The following is a 20,466-nucleotide window of genomic DNA, read 5'->3' as shown; positions in this document are numbered from 1 at the left end:
AACATGACTGTTACGTTAATTAATGGCTGTGTGTCTCTGTGTTGCCCTGCAACATCCTGGTAACCTATCCAGGGCCAACCTCACCTTTTGCCCATAGACTGCTGCAGATGGGCACCAACCCCACCATGACCCTGAAGGATAATGGAAGAAAAAATGTCATTTTACTGCATTTTTGCATTATATTTGTCTTTGCACTGCTCCGAACTTCCATTCATGATGTAACTAATGCTAATTACATTTTTAAATGTTTATTTTTAGTATTATAAATAATAAATAAATTCATTTTTATCAGCTATTTAATTGTTTAGTTTAAATTCATCTTATTATTCAAATTATTCATATTTATTCTTTTAGGTTTTTTTCCTCATGTTTATATTACCTTTATGCCAAAGCAATGCACATCTGTTTGTTTTCTTCTTATGCTTAAGCAAAGCCCTGACTTGTTTGGCTATTGAAATTGACCATATAAATAAGGTTAACTTGCCTTTGCTAAATAGGCTACCTTTATTTTTGTTTTTTGTTAAATAAACCCAAACACCCTGTTTTCAAATCCATTGGTATTTGGGCCACACAACATTAAGGCAACAGTGAAAATTACAAGAAGTAGAGTGATTGTCAAAGCCAAACTGATTGATTCTAACAATGTTTTGGTAGTCAGTTTAGATATAGGAATTTGTTTATTGTTGTTTGTTTTTTCATTATATTTTATAAATCATCCAAGATCAGTTATCAGACTCTTATGTTTGTAAGTTTGAATAGAAATGTCTTTTGCAGGCCCATATAGCTCTAATACACTTGCATGCATTTTGATTCCTTAATGAATTAGCATGTAAGCAGATGTTGGTCCTGACAGCAGCTTGAATTGATAGTGACTTTAGATGTCAAAATAATAAAATATTATGACCAAATAAAAAATGTTAGTTGAGCTTAAACCAGTATCATATTAAGTTGTGTTTATAGGTAAAAGAAGGGGTGGGGGGACTGATGAAGGTTTCTGGCAGAGAAGTTAATCCTTAAAGCTGCTAGGAGACAGGGGGGTGGGGGGATGGGGATTGATGGACAAGTGTCCGCTGTCTCCCTTGTCGCATCTATGATTTATGATGAGAGGCGCAACAGTATGTTTTATCGCATTGAAGGAGATGAAGTCCCCCTCCTGCATCTTGTTTAATGAAGCCATGTGAGACAGATCTGCGCATCTTTGGGGATCAGACATGGTGCACAAACTTCTCCTCCCCATCGGTGAGTTGGCTGCATTATAAGAAACATTACAGGATCTGATAGAAAATTAAGTCAGAAGTCTTAAAAGAAGTATGATAAATATCTTGACTAAATGTTACCCTCTCTTAGGGGATGTAATAGTCCATAAACTGTGTTTACTTGTTTCTCTTAAATTAATAAATGATAAAAATAAATGATTGTTATTATTATTTAAATTTTTTTATCTCTCTCTCGCTCTCTTCTGGCTTCTCAGTCATAGCAGCCAGCCTTATCCCACCTGAGACCTGTAATTCAACAGCAAACATGAAAAAGACTCAAGGTATGCTTATAACTTTGCAAATTGGAAGAATTTAACTTAGTGCATTTGATTTATGTCACTTCATTCAAACAGATAATTTCTCCTTTAGTGAGAATAGTTACAATAAAAGTTGCTTCGTAATCTTCTTTGAAGAATGTTAAATTATGTATTTTTTATATTAGTAATTTTTTGTGTTTGCTTTTGTTTTTTGTTGTTTTTTTCCTTTAACTTTGCTAGCTGGAATATAAATTTTAAAATAGCCATATCTAGACACAGAATTGTTACTCGCATAAAGGTATACAAGGCTTTTACAGAGTGACATTTTTAACACGGTTGAAAGTTTATTTTCTAGTCTTCCTGCTTTTTAGTGTTTTTTAGTTTTTCCACTTAAGACTATAAATCCTGTAGATGCTGATAATACATGAACTGGTTGATTTAGCTTTGTAGACCAATCAGTCAAGCAGAGGTCACCTAACTTTCCCTTCATTTGTCCTCATAGCGGATCAGCAGGTCAGAAACTACAGTCTGTTTTTTTCCTAATTAATTATTCAATACATTTTCTGTGAAAATAATCATCGACTAACAGTCTAAACAAATTCTGACATGGAGCTGTGAAGAAAAAAAACACGCATCAGCTGTTTGCTTTAAAGCCATTGCCTCTTCCAAAGAACCACATTTTTATTATTTAACATGCTTTGTTCTTAAAGTGTTGAATTGATAATTAATAAATTCTGTAGGAAAGAAAATCCGGGTATGCAAACATGTTGTTTAGCAACCATAAGAAGAACCATACATTTTCAGTGCAACTTTCCTATTTTTAATCAATTATTTAATTTAATTCACTTCTATTCTCTTTAATTATTTATGTTGCCTCTATGCCACTGCAGTGTGCTTTTCTTTTTTTTTTCTTCTCGTGTCACTTTGATTGTCTTTCCAAATGTGCTACTGAGATAAGATCTGTTTGAAATGTCTATATAAAGTCTATGAACTAAAGAATATAAATAAATATGCTGTAGTTTAGGGTATTATTTTTTTTTTCAAAATCTTGCTCTCTTCACAGTTTCATGTAATTACAAGGTTCTTTATTATTTCTGAACATTTCAAAATTTAAACAAATAAAAAAATGTAATATTTAATAAAGAAGAAAACATAGAGGCATGAAAACACGAAAAAAAAGTTCTAAACCATTCTTTAAAACACATCTAAAACAATGTTTGCTGTTTTTTACTGTACAGCACTTTAGTCTGTGGAAATTCTAAAGCTCTTAATGAATAAAATTAGATTTGATTTGATATAATCATTTAATTTCTTGTTAACAGTGAAAAACAATTCAGGTGTGACCCCGGCTGGACAGTGTGGAACATGGGTCAAAGAGTCTAGTGGAGGGTTCTTCACCTCCCCAAATTACCCTGAGAAATACCCACCTGAGAGGGAATGTGTCTACATTATAGAAGGTGAGAGTCGATTCCTGTTCAGTCCTGAACCTCCTTCCTGTTTCCTCAAGTATTCTTCTGCTGCAGCTTCACCTCGGCAGTGCATTGACCTGTTCTTTGATGAGAAATACTCCATTGAGCCATCCTGGGAGTGTCGGTTTGACCACATTGAAATCCGTGATGGGCCGTTTGGCTTCTCTCCAATCATTGGACGGTACTGCGGGCAGGAGAGCCCTGCTTATATCCGCTCCAGTGGGAGGTACCTGTACATCAAGTTTGTGGCTGATGGTGAACTGGAGGCCATCGGCTTTTCAGCCCGGTATAATTTTACACAAGGTGAGTAGGAACCGACAAACTGTTGTGGAAATCTAAAATATAAATTGCACTGTACTTCTTTTATAATGTAGCAAATCAAACATACAGTACAAATGACTTTGACCATTGATTATTTTATGTACTTACTGGAGAAATTTGAAAACAAAGACTTTAAATCTAATATATCTTTAAACAAGGCAGTCTAAAGTAGCCTGGTATTAGCCAGATTGATACACGTAGTTACATTTGAATTCTACACGGTATCAACCTGGAAAGCCTCTTGTAGATTGAGCTCACAAAAGCGAAGGAAGTTCAGAGCAATTCTTCATGCTCATTGGGTACTTGCCTCCCTTCTCGAGTTTTTAGCCAATCACAGCAGCCGTAGCACCTGTGACGTATAACATTCTTGATTTGATCCACAACTAGAGGAGCTAAAAAGTTACAAGGACACCTTGTAACTTTTGGCCACTAGGGACGCTAAACTGGTAACTGCCCTTATTTTGCTTCTACTAAACATCAAAAATAAAATATATGACTGTATACTAGGAGCAAAGGGTTAACTCCGGCTTCTTCTTTCAGCTTGCACCAACGAACAAACTCCTTTCCAAGATCGACTCTTGTTTTTCCTCGGGCATGATCCCTTCCACATTTTCTCTTTTAAGCCTCCCCAGAGGGTTTAAAATTTTTCCTTGCCTCAGCCATGACCAGTAGTCTAGCAGGCAGAAAAATAGTAAAAGCCTTAGCTCTATGACTATATAGGAGCCTGTGGCCGTAAAGTGTTACGTTCTTCCAGGTCACATTTCCTGGCCAACAACGATGCGTCATCTCCTTACTTACATAGGCGGTATTTCAAGAGGGGAGCCCCGCTTGTAGCATTGATAGTGTCAAGCGCAGTATTTTGGCCTAAGGAATCATTTAAAATAACTCATATGCGTCAACTCTTTAGGTCACAAAGTCCATAGTGTGCCTTTAATTGATAAATCTAACTCTTAACAAATGGTCAGGGGGATTGTACAAACAGCTTCCCATCCACACAGGAAAAAACTGCATATTTTTCCTTATTTTCTAAAAAAAAAAAAAGAAATAGAGGGTGTTCCGGCTTGACGATTTGACGTCATACACGTCACTGTATTTCATTGCTCCAAAACATTTCTGTATGGAGGCCAATGCATGTGTTGGCTGCTGGCAAGATGTATTTTCTGGAAATTGGGAATGTAGAAATCTCACAACAATATCTCGAATGCAAGGTAAAGTCTAAAGTCACTTAGAATTACAAGTGAAACTGACAAAAGGTTGGACAGTTAAAGTTGAAATGGTTCTTAAATTTCTCTCTTGTTTGGTTAGACTTATTTTTCTTTCCTCCTTCCTTACTGTCAGGCCCTCATTTCAGTCAAGTGGCATTAACTTATTCTATGGAGAGCAGCTATCCTAAGTGAACCTATTTGGCTTTTGTTATATTCAGGATCTTCATTTTCAGAACAGGTGATATTAGTAAAAGTCAGCCCAGATTTCAGGGTGAGAGAGAGCATAATAAGAAGCCTTCATTAAAAACAAAAAAAATACAACCCACCATGGCAACGGGAGGAAATAAGAAGCCTTCAAGTCCCCATTTCAATTGGAACAAAAACAATTGATGGATATTAATATATGGATATCATCAAAACATTTAACATAAAATGCAACACAGTTCCTGCTGTAAAATAACAAGATTTAGTGTGGTGACCAGCTAATGTGTGAGTGGGTTTTAATAGAGAGTATTTGAATGAAATAAATTACTCTAAAATGTTTTAGGAGCTTTTCTGTCTGCAAAGTTGTGTTATAAAATCAAACTGAACAAAACAATCGAGAGAGAATAAGGCTTTTCTGATTGCTTTAAACACAGTTTGGACTCAGACTCTTGCATCTCAAACAGCAGGTAGGGGCACTCTGCTCTCCACAAATGAAGAAATCTGACATCTCTGGTACATTTTTATCAATTTGATGATCGATCTGACCTAATGGGAATCTGCGCTGTACAGTAACAGTTCTTACATTGTATTTTTGAGCCTACATTTAGTAACACTCCACTCAACTATGATTTAGACACAATATTAGGGTTAGAAATGTTATCACAGTTCAGGTTACATACAGTAACTTGCAAAATTATTCTTATCTCTTAAACTTTTTACATTCAGTCACATCAGAATTCCAATCTTCTCTTAATCATATAAACAGGATTCTTTTCCCCATCTGTTTAATAAAACATTAAATTCTTAAGCCCCTTCAGTTTATCTTGTCAAGGTGCTCTTGAGAGGTGCTGGTGGAGATAAATCTTGACCTTTAGAGCATAATCTGCTCTTTAGTCATTCAGCAGACAAAAAATAATTTCTCATGTTTTCATATGTTATGTTGTTTATATTTAACTTTGACTTTAGTTGTTTTTGTCATTTTAATTGTTCACCTTTATCCATAGTGTTTTAAGATAGAATACCTATAGGATTTAATAATAATTATTATAACCTCCATAATAATGGCTTTGGACCTCATCTTTCTTTTATGGCCACCCACAGACAGCCAGTAGAACATGCAAGCAAACATGCAAATGATAAAATGCAACAATAAAACTTGTGCCATGGCATGCTGCTGATAAAATAATTTGCTCTCTATTTTTGGTAGAGCTACAGCAGCTGCTGCTGGAAGGAGGAGGGGAACACATCCATACACACACGCACCGAAGCACACACGCTTGTTTCCTCCATCTGACGCACATGCAAACACGAGTTAATGAAAGCTTGTCTTCAGGGAATGCAGCTTGTCAGCGCTGAGCCGCTGTAGCAGCTTAAGGGTGTCCGAGGTAGAGGCTGTATTACCCTCAGAGTTTATAGGCCACCTACACCGACAAGGGGCAGGGATTAATCTGCATCCCTTGGTCCATTTACTAAGCTATGTTTTTTAATATATCATTTTTGGCATTGAAATGTCTCCCTTGTTCTTTTTATTGCTTTCTGAAATCCTGAAACTCAGTCAACCCTGCAGGGTTTTTGTTTTATGAAATTGCTACAGTAGCAGCATGAGATTATATGCAAACATTGTATAATTTGGAACAGAGCTTTGTTTTTCTCTAAAGTATTTGATATTCGTTTTCAGCGTTGTTGTTCTGACTGTTTTTTTAAGAGCTCCATGATTTTGGTAGCTCTTTTAAGATTGGAAACATTCATTTTAAAAGACTGCAAACATTATATCGTGGAAAAAATATTAACAGACCCATAACAAGATCTATTCTATTGAGAGGATTTTTTATGTCAGCAAAAAAAAAAAGACCCATAAACAAAAAAGAGAAACGGGAATTTGTGTGTTTATATTGGGTGTAATGAATTGTTTAGGTCAAAGTTAATCTTATCGCTAATTCCACCCATCACATGATGTAGGAATTTGCAAGCACGCATGCTTGGCAACAGAGATGAGCAGTTTGTTTGTGTCGAAAAGGAAAAAGTGAATTGAAATAAAGTTGTGTTGAAGATTTAACAGGCATGCAAACAATATTTTAAAAGCCCTTCAAAGTTAACAGTTCCCACTCTTCTATTTTCACATGCCCTGTTTTGTAATTTTAGCCGTTTTACATAGATAATATTTAAGTGATATGTTATTGTAATTGCACAATTAGGTTTATTAAAAATATGTGTGAGTGTCTGTGAGACAAAGTCATATATAGTAACGGAAGGATAAAAAATAAATGTAACAATAAGCGACTAAGAGCTGTGAAGGGCAGGTAGTCTCTGCCCTGAGGGCTGCAGCAGCCCAAGGCACAGGGATGAAAAGACTAGCAAAAAAAATGAAATACAACTAATGTTGTGTTATTTCACACAAGGTATTAAAAATATTAATTATAATCATATTAATATGATTATTAAAAAGATGTCTATAACTCTGACTAACTGTTTGGGTGTAAAGTTTTATTACTATTTTATTATTCTCTAGAAATAAGACAATTTAATTCAACCAATTAAATCACAGAAGAATAAATTCAGGCAAAAGTACCGGTAATACATTTACTAATCAAACCTTTTTCACACTATAGATATTCCAAAAAAGTTAATAAACAATCCACTGAACTTTGTTTCCAAGTTTGAAGATGTTTCATTTCACATCCAGGAAGCTTTTTCAATTAAAATGTCAGAAACAGCATTAACCATAATGCATCGTGTTTTTTATTTCAGCTTTACAGTTTTGCTCTTGTTTTTGGCGAAAAGCCCTTAATTACCCTGTGTAGTATGTCGCAAATACATGCACACTCACAGATTACTGTACTGTATGTCTTGCTATCCTTATGGGGTTTTTTATTGACTTCCATTCATTTCACATTCAATTCTATATCCTAAATCAGACCCTTACCCTGACTCTATTACCAATGTAAACCTAACCCTAACCTGAACTCAGTTCACACCTTTGTACTAAACCAGACCTTAAAACAGCATTTGTAACCATGGGAACCACGCATTGGTCCCCACTAGAGCAGTTGGTCCCCACAATATGAGAAACACAGGCCTACAAAGACACACACACAAAAATGTATTTGAATAATCTGGCCTCTCCTTCATAAAGGGTAAGAAAGAGAGGATTAATAGACTCCTTGTTGTTTTAAATCTCTTGAGTTCATCATGTGGCCATCCTGCTTTATGACCGCTGGTGTTCTCTGTTCTCTGTCTGTCTGTTTCTCTATATCTCTCTTTGTTTTCTGTCTGTCTGTCTATACATACATACATATATATAATTATGTATTCTTTTTGAACCAATCGCTTCTAAGAGAGGCCACAGTTACAGCAGATGCTGTTTTATCCCCAGGTTAGTAGAAGCCATCGGAACCTAATCTTTTCTGAACTAAGCTGGACGATTGAGATTTTTAATCCACGTCAGAGCCAAGATTTAGGACCCAATATGTGTTCCCTTTTTTTGTTGTTGTTTTTATTATTTTTTTGATGAAAAGCATCAGGGTTTGAGTGCTTGTATGCGGCCAGCAGAATTGTGCCTCTGCAGCATTAGTTAAGCCTTTCAACAGACCTGGTCTATTTATTTTTTGAATTCCTTTTTCCCTTTTCTTAATAAGGTTTGAAGAAAAATGTTTAAAACTACTTGACTTGATTCTAAAAAAAGAAGACAGGAAAGAAAATAAACAACAAAAAAAATTCATGTTTTGCCCAGAAGGAAACCACAGATTCAGATTTTTCGTGTGTGTGTAGCTCTTTATTTGTGTAAAATGTATCTTTAATGAAAATCACATATTATTGTTACTCTGAACACAGTAGTGCCTAACTTCAAGTAGCACTGCAGCTGCAGCTGCACCTCTTTATATTTGTTTACAGAGCAGGGGCTGAAAATATTCCCATTATTATTTTTTTATTTGTTTGTTTCCTCTTTTTGATTTAGAGCCCCAGTATACAACTTGACTAGAACAAAGGATAACACAGTTTTATTTTTTTCACCATCCCCAGCTGTCCTTAACATCCACATGTCCGACCCAATCCTGAGTTGTGCATTACTGTACTTTGAAAGCTGTACGGATGAGATAAGAAAAGTTACAATAAAAAAAAAAAAAACAATATTAATGCTATGCCGATGGTGTTTTCTAGGTTAGGTGGACAGAATTAGGTTTAAGTTGAGCCATACTTTTCTTTTTCATACAATGCTGATTCAACCCCCACCTCATGCTGTGTTCCTTGGTCTTTTTTTACTAGTTGTCCACTAACAATCTTCTGGGCATTCTCAGAGCAGCTTCACTTATAAAGACTAACAGTCTATTCAGGTGACCTCTTAAGGCCGTTTCTCAGAACTTTATTTAGGACTACTGGATTAATAATGACTGGCTGAAGGAAATTGTATGGTACAGTTTCTTTGTCTTTTAAATAAGTAAAACAAAATGTGGTAAATAATGCCTGGTTTTCTTACACTTTATAATTATATGTATACATGTAGTGGTCATTGTTTGTTTCTTCTATAATAATATATATAGCCTACCGTATATATATATTTTTTTTCAGATCCTGAGTTTGACGAAATTGGAGAATTGCCAGTTCTACCAGGTGAGATTTTATTTTACTGGGTAAATTTTAACATATTTGTGCATACAAAATCAGAATTTCACAGAATTATCCTTACTCTGCAGTATTTTTGTTATTAGGGTTTAAGAAATTAGTCAAATTGAACTTGGTTAAATTACAATTTTAAGAATTTAAAGATTGATTGTGAATCTTTATTGATTAATGAAAGCTTACCCTGCATTCATCATGGTTTAGACCACCTTATTAATCTTGACATACACAGATCATTCCAGTTTAGCTCAAATCAGTAAACATATATTTATTTCATGGTGGGAAGGGGCTTTTATTTTGCATGGTTTCAGAAATGTCTTTTCCACACAGCTTGTGACTTTGAGCTAAGTGGTTCAGAGGGCTTTGTAGAATCGATACAGATAAGCAAAGAAGGCAGAGCACAGCTGACTGAAGCAGTGGACTGCAGGTGGTACATCAGAGCCCCGCCTAGAGCAAAGGTGAGCAAACTGTGGCGTCAGATTTCAGAAATGTTCAAAAGGATGTTTTCCACATAAAGATGTAAGTTTGAAATAAATCTACCAATTTCATTTTAAAACTGGCCAGTGGGATTTTTTTTTTTTACATGGGAAGAAAGCTAATTTAAATGGGAGTACTTTTACTATGGGTGGACTTTAATGTTTGAATAGCAGTTCTCAAAATCCATTGCTCTATGTCAGTGTCTTAGAAACTGTGTAATTTAACTTTAACTATTTTTAAAATATATTTTATTTTAGTCTGTGCCTATCTACCTAGATATTTGAATTTTATATCACAGCGAAAGTTGTTTTCTTACCTTAAAAAACATATATACAAAAAATGTCAGGATGGAATTTGAAAAAACAAAAGTTCTCGGGGTTCTCTGTGACAGTAAAAAATGAAGTTATCTGTTTTGCATTTGAGAAAGTGTGTAATGAATGGAAAATTAATCTTGGTTTCCTGGCAACTGCATATGCAATTTGGAGGTGTTTGTGCTCTTTTTTGTTAAAGGCCCAATTTATTCACAGCGATTGTAGATCTCCAAAATTCTCCAATAATTATTGCTTGTTTGTAGAGTCTGGGGTGTTTATTTACCTAATTGGTTTGCCTTTTATTAAACCTTGTCTACAGATCTACATGCGTTTTCTAGAGTATGAAATGCACAACTCAAACGAATGCAAACGCAACTTTGTCGCCATCTATGATGGGAGCAGTGGAGTGGAGCACCTGAGGAACAAGTTTTGCTCCACAGTGGCTAATGATGTCATGCTGGTGACCTCTGTGGGTGTGGTGAGACTCTGGGCTGATGAGGGGAGCAGGAAAAGCAGATTTAAGATCCTCTTCACAACTTTCCATGAACGTAAGTGGCACTCTTTAAATTAATGGGTTCATGTATGGATGAAGAAAAAACAATTATCTGTTTGCAGGAAAGCTGCTTGTCACATTTTTCTCTTAAGTAAGTTATACTATAACTAACTATAGCAGCTCCCTGGGGGATATTAAGGCATAACAGGGACATGAGAGCAACCTTGCCATTTTCTGTCCACAAAATAAAGCAAAAGTGTAACAGTTAAAGTGGGACAACAGCACCACCTGTTGTTTGGTCTGTATCTTTATTCAGTCTTGTTTCATCCTTAGTTTAGACTACAGGGATGTGTTTAGCTAAAACCCTCATATAATTTTTTTAATGTTATACAATGTATAAAATGTGGGGACATTAAAATATTCCGGCTGTTAGAAACCATTACGATTCAAAAATGTTTATTCAAAAAAAAAAAAAAAAAAAAAAAATTCTCTAAGGTAATCCTTATAGAGGTGCATAAAGGAGGGGTTAAAAAATTATTTTCAAAGGGGCACAAGAAAAATTGAAAATCACCACATTAAGTTAACCTATTAATATGAAAACCTATTAAATCTCTTTTGCAAACTAAAATTTTGTGAAATCCCCTGAAATAATTTTAGTGTATTTTTTCTCCACAATATGGCCATGTCTTCCTTCAAGGGGATGTTGCATTTCAGCGTCTGAAATGTGGGCAATATCGCTGCACTGTCTTTTTGATCTTCAGCTTGAAAAGATTATAAATAGTCTAAAATGACATGCTCAGTTTTTAGCAGTCTAGTATTTGCTAGAACTAGTTCTAAATTCAGTTCAGGCAGGTTAAAAGAATGAATAAATGTTTATAGTTCTTCTTTTGCCTTCATATACTATGTATTTTGATGATTAATTAAATATCAAATGCAGATCAAATGGATTTAAAACAAATTTTGTGTTGTATAGCTTTTTGTCTTCAGATAGCGAAAGTTTGTTTTATTGAAAAACAGTCCATTTAGACTGAATTTGGTGTTTCCTTGCAAAAAGACATTTTGTGTTTATGCACATTGGCAAGCAAAGTAAACAAAAGTTAAGCAGCAAGTTCTCACTGTGCAAGAAAAATAGTCTTGTTGGTCTTTTTTTTATGCTTCAAAAGTCCAAAGCTGGCCAATAAAGCACAGTCTCTTCGTTATGCCTGAATGTCGTGTTTTTCAATGAAAGGATGTGTTTCTCTCATTTCAGGTTTGTCACCTGAATAGCAGCATGATCAGTTAGAAGTTTATTTTCAAATGTGAGCTCCACTCATTTACATCAGTGCTAAAGGATTTTGTCAAAAATCCCAGTTTTAAATTTTTTCAACCAAAATTGTGATTGCGATTTTATTTTGAAAGTTTAGGGCTTCATTATCTTGAAAGCTTCCTTGTCCAGAGTTAGTTGTCAGAGGAATTTTACTGGTGTGTGGAAAACTTCTTATTTCTACTCCCATGGTCTGCACACTAACATCAGCTCTCTCAACCCTTCTGTTTGGTGGCAAACCAAGTTTAAGCATATTATCATCACCTAAGGGGCTGGGGTGAGAAAGTCTCTTGTTAGTATGGTTATATGTGATGTGAAGAAAACTAATCTATGGGATTTGAAAAATGCAAATTTTTTCATTAGACCCTGATTATCCACTGCACCTACAGTATTGTACTGTATTGTAATTGTAAGAAATAACATTTCCGTTCTGTGCATTCCGAAAATATTTTTAAATCTTTCTACAGTTTATTGGTTGTCCATTGTCTACCTTTTGTTGTAGCTCCATGTGAGGGAGACTCCTTCTTTTGCCACAACAACATGTGCATCAACAATACACTTGTCTGCAATGGTGTCCAGAACTGTGTTTACCCATGGGATGAGAATCGTTGCAAAGGTATGCTGATTGTTGATGCAATGCGTCATTGCTACTTCCATCCTCCTGACTTATTTGTTGTGTCCTTAACTAGAAAAGAGAAAGGCCAGCATTTTGGATACGCTGGACAACACTAACCTCACAATCATTGGAGTAACCTGCGGCCTGGTTGTCATCCTGCTCATTATTTCTTTCATCATTCAGATCAAGCAGCCTCGCAAGAAATATGTCATCCGCAGGTAATAGATGTTAAGCCAATAATTATACAGAAGATTCATGGTGAGTGATGGAAATAACATTTCTCCCATATGATTTTACTCTGACTTGGATTTCACCAAGCAAGATGCTACATAGAATTATGTACAATGTGTTTGTTGTTTGTGACCTAGAATAGTGTAAATAGCAGTACATGAGTAGGAAGGTTTTAATATTGCAAATCAAATTATTTTCCATTAAAATAAAGATATTTTTATTTGATTCTATGAAAAAGAAGATGAATAACAGACTTGTTTTGCCGTTTTTTTTTGCATCCACAGAGATGACTTTGATCCAGCTCTCCTACAGCCTAGTTTTGAACCCCCACACTATGAGCTTTGTACCATACGTCGGGCCCCTTCTGGTGACTTGACTGATGCCGCACTGGCAGACGACTTCGAAAAGTTCCACAAATTAAGGCGCTCAGAAAGCAAATGCATCCGCGACCACCACTGCGGCTCTCACCATGGCAGCATCCATGGCAGCATCCACGGTAGCCGGAGCAACCTGAGCCTGAGGGATGCCACGATTGCACCTGATGGGGGGCCTACTATACCTCCGATGTCACCGATGATGGTGAAGCAAATGTCTCCGCACGTCTCTCACCATAACACTCCGGCAGGTCGACGGAGCATCCTGGTCATGAAGCATAGCTACTCACAGGATGCAGCAGAAGCATACAGGGCAGAGGACGAAGAGGATGATTTAATGATGGATGTTGGTCCAACCACCAGCCAGCACCACATGCACCACCACCAGATTCATCATGGCTCTTCAGGGTTAGACCACGTTTTCCATCGTGCTCTGTCAAATGACTTCTAATTTATTGCAAACAGGATAGAAGTTTCATCTCAAATGATTTTTTAAAATTCAAAAATGTATAAAAAAAAAAAGAGGACATTGTAGCCTTTTCTTTTTAATAGGCTAATTTGATTTAATGACCTAATTAATCTAATTTAATAACTTAATTCTGATCCTTTTTGAGTGTGTCTTCCTCAAACCCATGTTTGGCATTCGGTGAATGGAAAGACCATGCAGTCTTACTTATTAAGGAGGTTTTTACTAGTGTCACGCCAATGCCATTTTTTGGGCCCGATACCTGGCTGTGCAGTAATTAGCTGATACCATACCGATACCATCTGCTTGAAATAGATGTGTGTCTGTGTATATATGAAGAACTACATACTGGGTGTAAAATAATTGCCATCATGGCTTTGTCAAGCTGCTGCCTACCTACCTTGCAAAAAACTAATACAAAGCGAATCTAGTAGAACGTTTTATTGCCTACCTGGAATGGGTGACAATAGTTGAATAAAATTTTGGCTCTCAAAATGGTATTGGTGCCGTATTTGTTGGTACTCGCCGATACCGATACCACCATTTTTATGCTGGATCGAATGAAATTAATGAAAGATTATTTTTTTTCATCAAAGTAAAACTAAATGTTCTAGTTAATGTTAGACACCATGCGTTTCCACTCTGTTATTTATTTATTTGATTAAAGCTACAGTGTGTAATAATTACAGGGATATACAGTCAGAAATGTAATATATTATACATAACTATGTTATTTATCATCATCTACGAGCTCGGCCTCTTAACCTTAATATTTGCGTTGCCTTAGAATTCGTTATTTATAATTACATAGGAGCGGGTCTCGCAGCCATGGAGGCAGACATCTTTGCGCTACGGCAGCGCAGAGCCAACAAACTAGCGATTGCGAGATCGCCAAAACGTCACAACGATGTAGAAAAAATAACGGGTATATTTATTATCTTAAGTCTACATGAAATATATACCCTACACAGACTAATGAAATACTATCTGTAAAATTATCTATGTAAACAAACCTCATCACTTGAGAAGGTAGGTGATGCGGACGTCGTGGAAGACATTTTGTCCCGTAACGCTCGCCGTACTGTTGGGGGGAGAAGCGGTGGGGGGAGATGTTCATGTTGCTGCAGTCTGCAGTCTGACCGCTAGATGTCGCTAAAAGTTACACACTGTAGCTTTAAATATTTCACTAAAAGTAAGCAGTGCATTGTTTTTTATTCCTGCCTTCATTTTAATTTTGACAGTGTGTGCTATCCACTTGAAATCAAGCTCAGACATCAATTATTGTTGAAATGCATTTCTAAGCCCTTTATTGTTGCGTTACTGTGGTTTATAGAGGAAGTTATGTTGATGGCGGTCTGCAGTGGCGTACAAAAAAAAGTCACTTAATGTTTCAAAATGTTTTCATGTCACAACCATTGACATCTTTGTATTTTACTGAGATGTTATGTGATTAACCAAAAGAAAACAGTAAAACATCATGGAAATTTGTAATTGAAATATTCTAAAATTCTAAAAATGTGTTGCACATTTGTACCCAGTCCCCTTTACTCTGACACCCTTAAATAAAGTATAGTGTGACCATTCTTTTCAGAGCTCATTTTAAACCTAATATAAATATGTCTGCTTTGTGAATGCATATTTTTTTTAAAGAAATTAGTAAAACATCCACATGAAGCTGGGAAACACACTAGCAAGGTAACAATTAATGCTCAACATTTCAGGGTTTTGTATATAAAACACCATTATAAGGTCTTCATATTTTCACCTATCATTTAATTTTTTTTAAAATAGAGTAAGTCTAGTAATCTGGTAAATCTACAAGGAGATGATTGTGCACTAACAGGATGGCTAAAGAGATCATTAGCAAGAGAAGCAGCAATGAAACCAGAGCAGCTGCAGATCCGTATATTAGCTTAGTTAATCTGTTCAAAGAAGTGGTATTAGTTGTGCACTCCCCAATCTGACCTTTTTGAGAGACAAAATGTTCCCTTTTAGGCCTATGTGCAAATCATAAGGCATGTAGAATGGCAAACAAATTCATTGCCAGAGGTAAAGAGCTGGTAGAGAGACATACCCCAATAGAGAGATAGCTCTAATTGTAGCAAAAGGAGTATGCAGGGGCACCTCGTGTGCTTGCCGTGAGGTTGCCACTAGCCCCCTTTGTGTGTGAAATGATTGATTGATATATATATATATATATATATATATATTATTTTTTTTAACTATTTGACTCAAATCTGCATTGAATTAGACACACATTTACAATGTGCTTTATATACATCATCGTGGACCTTTTCCAACCAGGAATTTGTTTTTTTTTTTTCCATTCCTTCCTATATTTCTGCATTCTTTTTATTTTCGAAGGAGGATCATCGCTATGCGAAGGTGCACTTCCCGCAAAAGCCGCGTGAGCATTTAAATTACTCCGTTCGTACCTCTGTTGTCTCCCGCTATCTTCTCCGTGAGCAACACTTGGCTCAACCAATGGGATGAGGCTATTCTTGATCGTCACGTGTACGTTGTCAGCTCTTGGTCACAAAGCAGGACAGGGCTCGGGAACAAGTTTACCGTAAGTTTTGTACCTAACGTGCCCTTGTTCTTCATTTTCCATGAGCTTTTTACTATTTTTTTTTACTCTCATAGCAATACGGGACAAAGTGCGTATCCTTTCCACTAAATACGGGACTAGATACAATTCAGTTTTTAAAGGGAAGGTTGGCAACCCTAAATATGGACCATAAACTTTGATATCAGACAGTGATGTTTTTGTCGTATAAAGCAATACAGGTGCTGGTCATAAAATTAGAATATCATGAAAAAGTAGATTGATTTCAGTAATTCCATTTAAAAAGTGAAACTTGTATATTATATTCATACATTACATACAAACTCATATATTTCAGATGTTTATTTTGTTTAATTTTGATGATTACAAATGACAACAAATGAAAATCTCAAATTCATCATATCAAAAAATTAGAATATTACTGAAGACCAATAAAAACAAAGGATTTATAGAAATGTTGGCCAACTGAAAAGTATGAACATGAAAAGTATGAGCATGTACAGCACTCAGTATTTAGTTGGGCCTCCTTTGGCCTGTATTACTGCAGCAATGCGGCGTGGCATGGAGTCGATCAGTCTGTGGCACTGCTCAGGTGTTATGATAGCCCAGGTTGCTCTAATAGTGGCTTTTAGCTCTTCTGAATTGTTGGGTCTGGTGTATTGCATCTTCTTCTTCACAATACCCCATAGATTTTCTATGGGGTTAAGGTCAGGAGAGTTTGCTGGCCAATTAAGAACAGGGATACCATGGTCCTTCAACCAGGTACTGGTAGCTTTGGCACTGTGTGCAGGTGCCAAGTCCTGTTGGAAAATGAAATCTGCATCTCCAAAAAGTTGGTCAGCTGCAGGAAGCATGAAGTGCTCTAAAACTTCCTGGTATGTGGCTGCGTTGACCCTGGACCTCAGAAAACACAATGGACCAACACCAGCAGATGACATGGCACCCCAAACCATCACTGACTGTGGAAACTTTACACTGGACTTCAAGCAACGTGGATGAAGTGCCTCTCTTCTTTTCCTCCAGACTCTGGGACCTTGATTTCCAAAGGAAATGCAAAATTTACTTTCATCAGAGAACATGACTTTGGACCACTCACCAGCAGTCCAGTCCTGTTTCTCTTTAGCCCAGGCAAGACGCTTCTGACGCTGTCTGTGGTTCAAGAGTGGCTTGACACAAGGAATGCGACAGCAGAAACCCATGTCTTTCATACGTCTGTGTGTGGTGGTTCTTGAAGCACTCACTCCAGCTGCAGTCCACTCTTTGTGAATCTCCCCCACATTTTTGACTGGGTTTTGTTTCACAATCCTCTCCAGGGTGCGGTTATCTCTCTTGCTTGTACACTTTTTTCGACCACATCTTTTCCTTCCCTTCGCCTCTCTATTAATGTGCTTGGACACTGAGCTCTGTGAACAGCCAGCCTCTTTAGCGATGACCTTTTGTGTCCTGCCCTCCTTGTGCAAGGTGTCGATGGTCGTCTTTTGGACAACTGTCAAGTCAGCAGTCTTCCCCATGATTGTGTAGCCTATAGAACTAGACTGAAAGACCATTTAAAGGCTTTTGCAGGTGGTTTGAGTTAATTAGCTGATTAGAGTGTGGCACCAGGGGCCATCAATTTTGAACCTTTTCACAATATTCTAATTTTCTGATATGATGAATTTGAGATTTTCATTTGTCGTCATTTGTAATCATCAAAATTAAACAAAATAAACATCTGAAATATATGAGTTTGTATGTAATGTATGAATATAATATACAAGTTTCACTTTTTAAATGGAATTACTGAAATCAATCTACTTTTTCATGATATTCTAATTTTATGACCAGCACCTGTAGATATCCTTTAGGAAGGCCTTATTGTGAAGTTTTCTAAGACGAAATAAGAAGGAAAAGCGTAAAGAGCCATAAAACTTGGGACTGTTTGCGAAACCTATTCTAAGCCAGCAGGTGGCAGGCGTGTACTTCACACGATGAAAGTAGAGCAAAATAAAATAAAGAAGAACAAAACTGTTTTTAAACGTTTTATTTAATGTTTACAGAAGGGAATTTATTGTTGTAAATTATTAGGTTAGGTGCTTCTTTTTTTTTTTTTGCCTAAATGAATAGTTGCTATCTCGTTGCTAACTCGTCCTAACTATCGTTGTTTATGGCGTTTAGCTGATGCTAGCTGACTTTAGCTATAGCATCATGTCACAGCAGGAGCTGTTCCCAGACTCTGCTCAGCAGGGACCTGCTAGTGATGAAAGGCGCAGTAGAAGTCGTTTAGGACTGGTCATCACAGGGGTTGTTGGAGGCTCCCTGGTCGCTCTCTATGCGGTGGCTGCCCCGTTTGTCGCTCCTGCCCTCAGAAAAGTCTGCCTCCCGTTTGTCCCTGCCACCACGGCTCAGGTGCAGAACGTCCTGAAGGTCCTGCGGTCCAGGTCAGGGACTCTGGTGGACATCGGAAGCGGCGATGGAAGGATAGTAAGTGATCAGTCCTGACACCCTGATAGTGTCGCAGGCTTTTTCCCTCATAAATCCCAATTTTCAGTTTCATTGAAATCTATCAGCAGCAGATTTGTTTCTCATAATTAAAAAGATGTGATTTCAACCGGAAGTTCATATTTATTTTTTCTTTAATTATATGTACAAATGTACTGGTAGCAGTTGAAGACGTCCCTTACATTTCTGAATGTTTAGATTCTGGGCTCCTTTTTTATTGCTATAAAAATTATTATTTTAATTAAAACTGTGACGGGGAATATAATACTTTACAATGAAAAAAATATGTTCTTTGTTTTATTTTAAGCATTTTCAATTCTTGACATAAAGCCATAAAGTATTTCTACTTGCGCCAATGTTTTGCCTTATTAAGCAAATGCTGATAAAGCAAAATATATATATATATATATATATATATATATATATATATATATATATATATATATATATATATATATATATTATTTTATTTATTTAGTTGTTTTTTTTTTTGAGACAATAGTAAGGAACCCAACTTAATCTTTGTTTAAGCATGCATACAAGTTGTTTATTAATCAAAACTTATGGGGTTTATTTTTTGGCAGCTGATGATGATAATTGATGATTTAGCAGCCCTCATTAGACTATGGGGTTAGTTTCAAATCAGGAAAGACCATTAAGAAACTCTGATTTATAGGTCATTCTAAAACTTTTATTCCATAGATACAAACTGGTTAATAGTGCTAACTTTGAGCACCGCCTATAGAACACACAGAAAGCTTAAATGAGCTAAGAAACTGACATAAACAAATAGCAGAGTAGTAAAAAAAAAAACCTTGATTGGTGTTTAAACCTTGTCCCAAATTTAAGGCCTGATCACCAAGTAATTGCATTTATAAATAAAGTAAATTGAGCTACAGAATATGATTATTTAAATAATAGATTCCTCAAATCCTGTTTTGCCAGCAAATGGATTTACTTTCTATTAGGGAAAAAACTGCAACTTTTTACCTTTGCTGATGCACAGCAAAGCGCTGATTCATTTTTTTTTTATCTTGCAGGTGATAGCAGCAGCAAAGTGTGGATTTCAGGCATCTGGTTTGGAGTTAAACCCTTGGTTGGTTTGGTATTCTCGCTACAAGGCCTGGAGAGAAGGAGTTCACCGCTCTACTTCCTTTTATATTTCCGATTTGTGGAAGGTACGTGTATCCTGATTAGAGAATCGCATATGAATAGCCATTTAGTGTAACAAAAATGTAAACAAATTCTGTTCTTTTGACAGGCTAGTTTTGCTCAATATTCCAATGTTGTTATTTTTGGAGTTCCTCAAATGGTGAGTTCAGCTGTATAACACACAATAAAGACACTGGCTAACAGGTAACATTGCCAAAGTGATAATTATTGCTTATGCTTGTCTCAAAAACCCTAATTATATTTGTGTTTTTTTTTTTTTTTTTCTGTCTGCAGATGGATCAGCTGGAGCTTAAGTTGGCAAATGAGCTGCCCAGTTCAGCCAAAGTGGTTGCCTGCCGTTTTCCCTTTCCAACATGGGTTCCTGAAAGCACCGAGGGGGAAGGCATAGACACTGTGTGGGTGTATGATGCCAAAACATTTCAATCAGCTCTGAACAGTGGGAAGACAAGAAACACATCATTAGAGAATAAACCAGATCCTCATAAATGAGATAGTGGGTTCCTGCATGGACAACAGATTTTCAAGATATCTTTTAATAGAAATAAGACCACATCAAAGCTGTACCTGTCACGATCACAGTACTACTGTCCATCAATTGTTTTATGGTTTGTCGGTTTTGTTATAATAAAAGAAAATCTGTCATGAAATG

At 36.4% G+C, this 20,466-nt stretch overlaps 2 protein-coding genes across 2 annotated transcripts; both read left to right on the top strand.

The window, feature by feature from the left end:
• Positions 1-1,077: 1,077 nt before the first annotated feature.
• Positions 1,078-13,666, top strand: LOC119793311 (neuropilin and tolloid-like protein 1). Its single transcript, XM_038300433.1, has 10 exons — positions 1,078-1,239; positions 1,472-1,537; positions 2,836-2,970; positions 3,037-3,285; positions 9,279-9,320; positions 9,660-9,787; positions 10,437-10,665; positions 12,416-12,529; positions 12,603-12,747; positions 13,045-13,666. Exons 1-10 carry the CDS (start codon positions 1,212-1,214, stop codon positions 13,583-13,585), a joined length of 1,677 nt encoding a protein of 558 aa, XP_038156361.1. The 5' UTR covers positions 1,078-1,211; the 3' UTR covers positions 13,586-13,666.
• Positions 13,667-18,057: 4,391 nt separating this feature from the next.
• On the top strand, positions 18,058-20,464 carry atpsckmt (fATP synthase c subunit lysine N-methyltransferase). The gene is made up of 4 exons (XM_038300451.1): positions 18,058-18,626; positions 19,685-19,822; positions 19,906-19,956; positions 20,091-20,464. The coding sequence occupies exons 1-4, from the start codon at positions 18,324-18,326 to the stop codon at positions 20,304-20,306; spliced, it is 708 nt and encodes a 235-aa protein (XP_038156379.1). The 5' UTR covers positions 18,058-18,323; the 3' UTR covers positions 20,307-20,464.
• The last annotated feature ends 2 nt before the right edge of the window (positions 20,465-20,466 follow it).

Source organism: Cyprinodon tularosa, unplaced genomic scaffold (assembly GCF_016077235.1).
Source record: "Cyprinodon tularosa strain WSP-4 unplaced genomic scaffold, ASM1607723v1 ctg45, whole genome shotgun sequence".
In the NCBI taxonomy this organism is placed as follows: Eukaryota; Metazoa; Chordata; class Actinopteri; order Cyprinodontiformes; family Cyprinodontidae; genus Cyprinodon; species Cyprinodon tularosa.
This window is presented reverse-complemented; position numbering and strand designations above follow the sequence as displayed.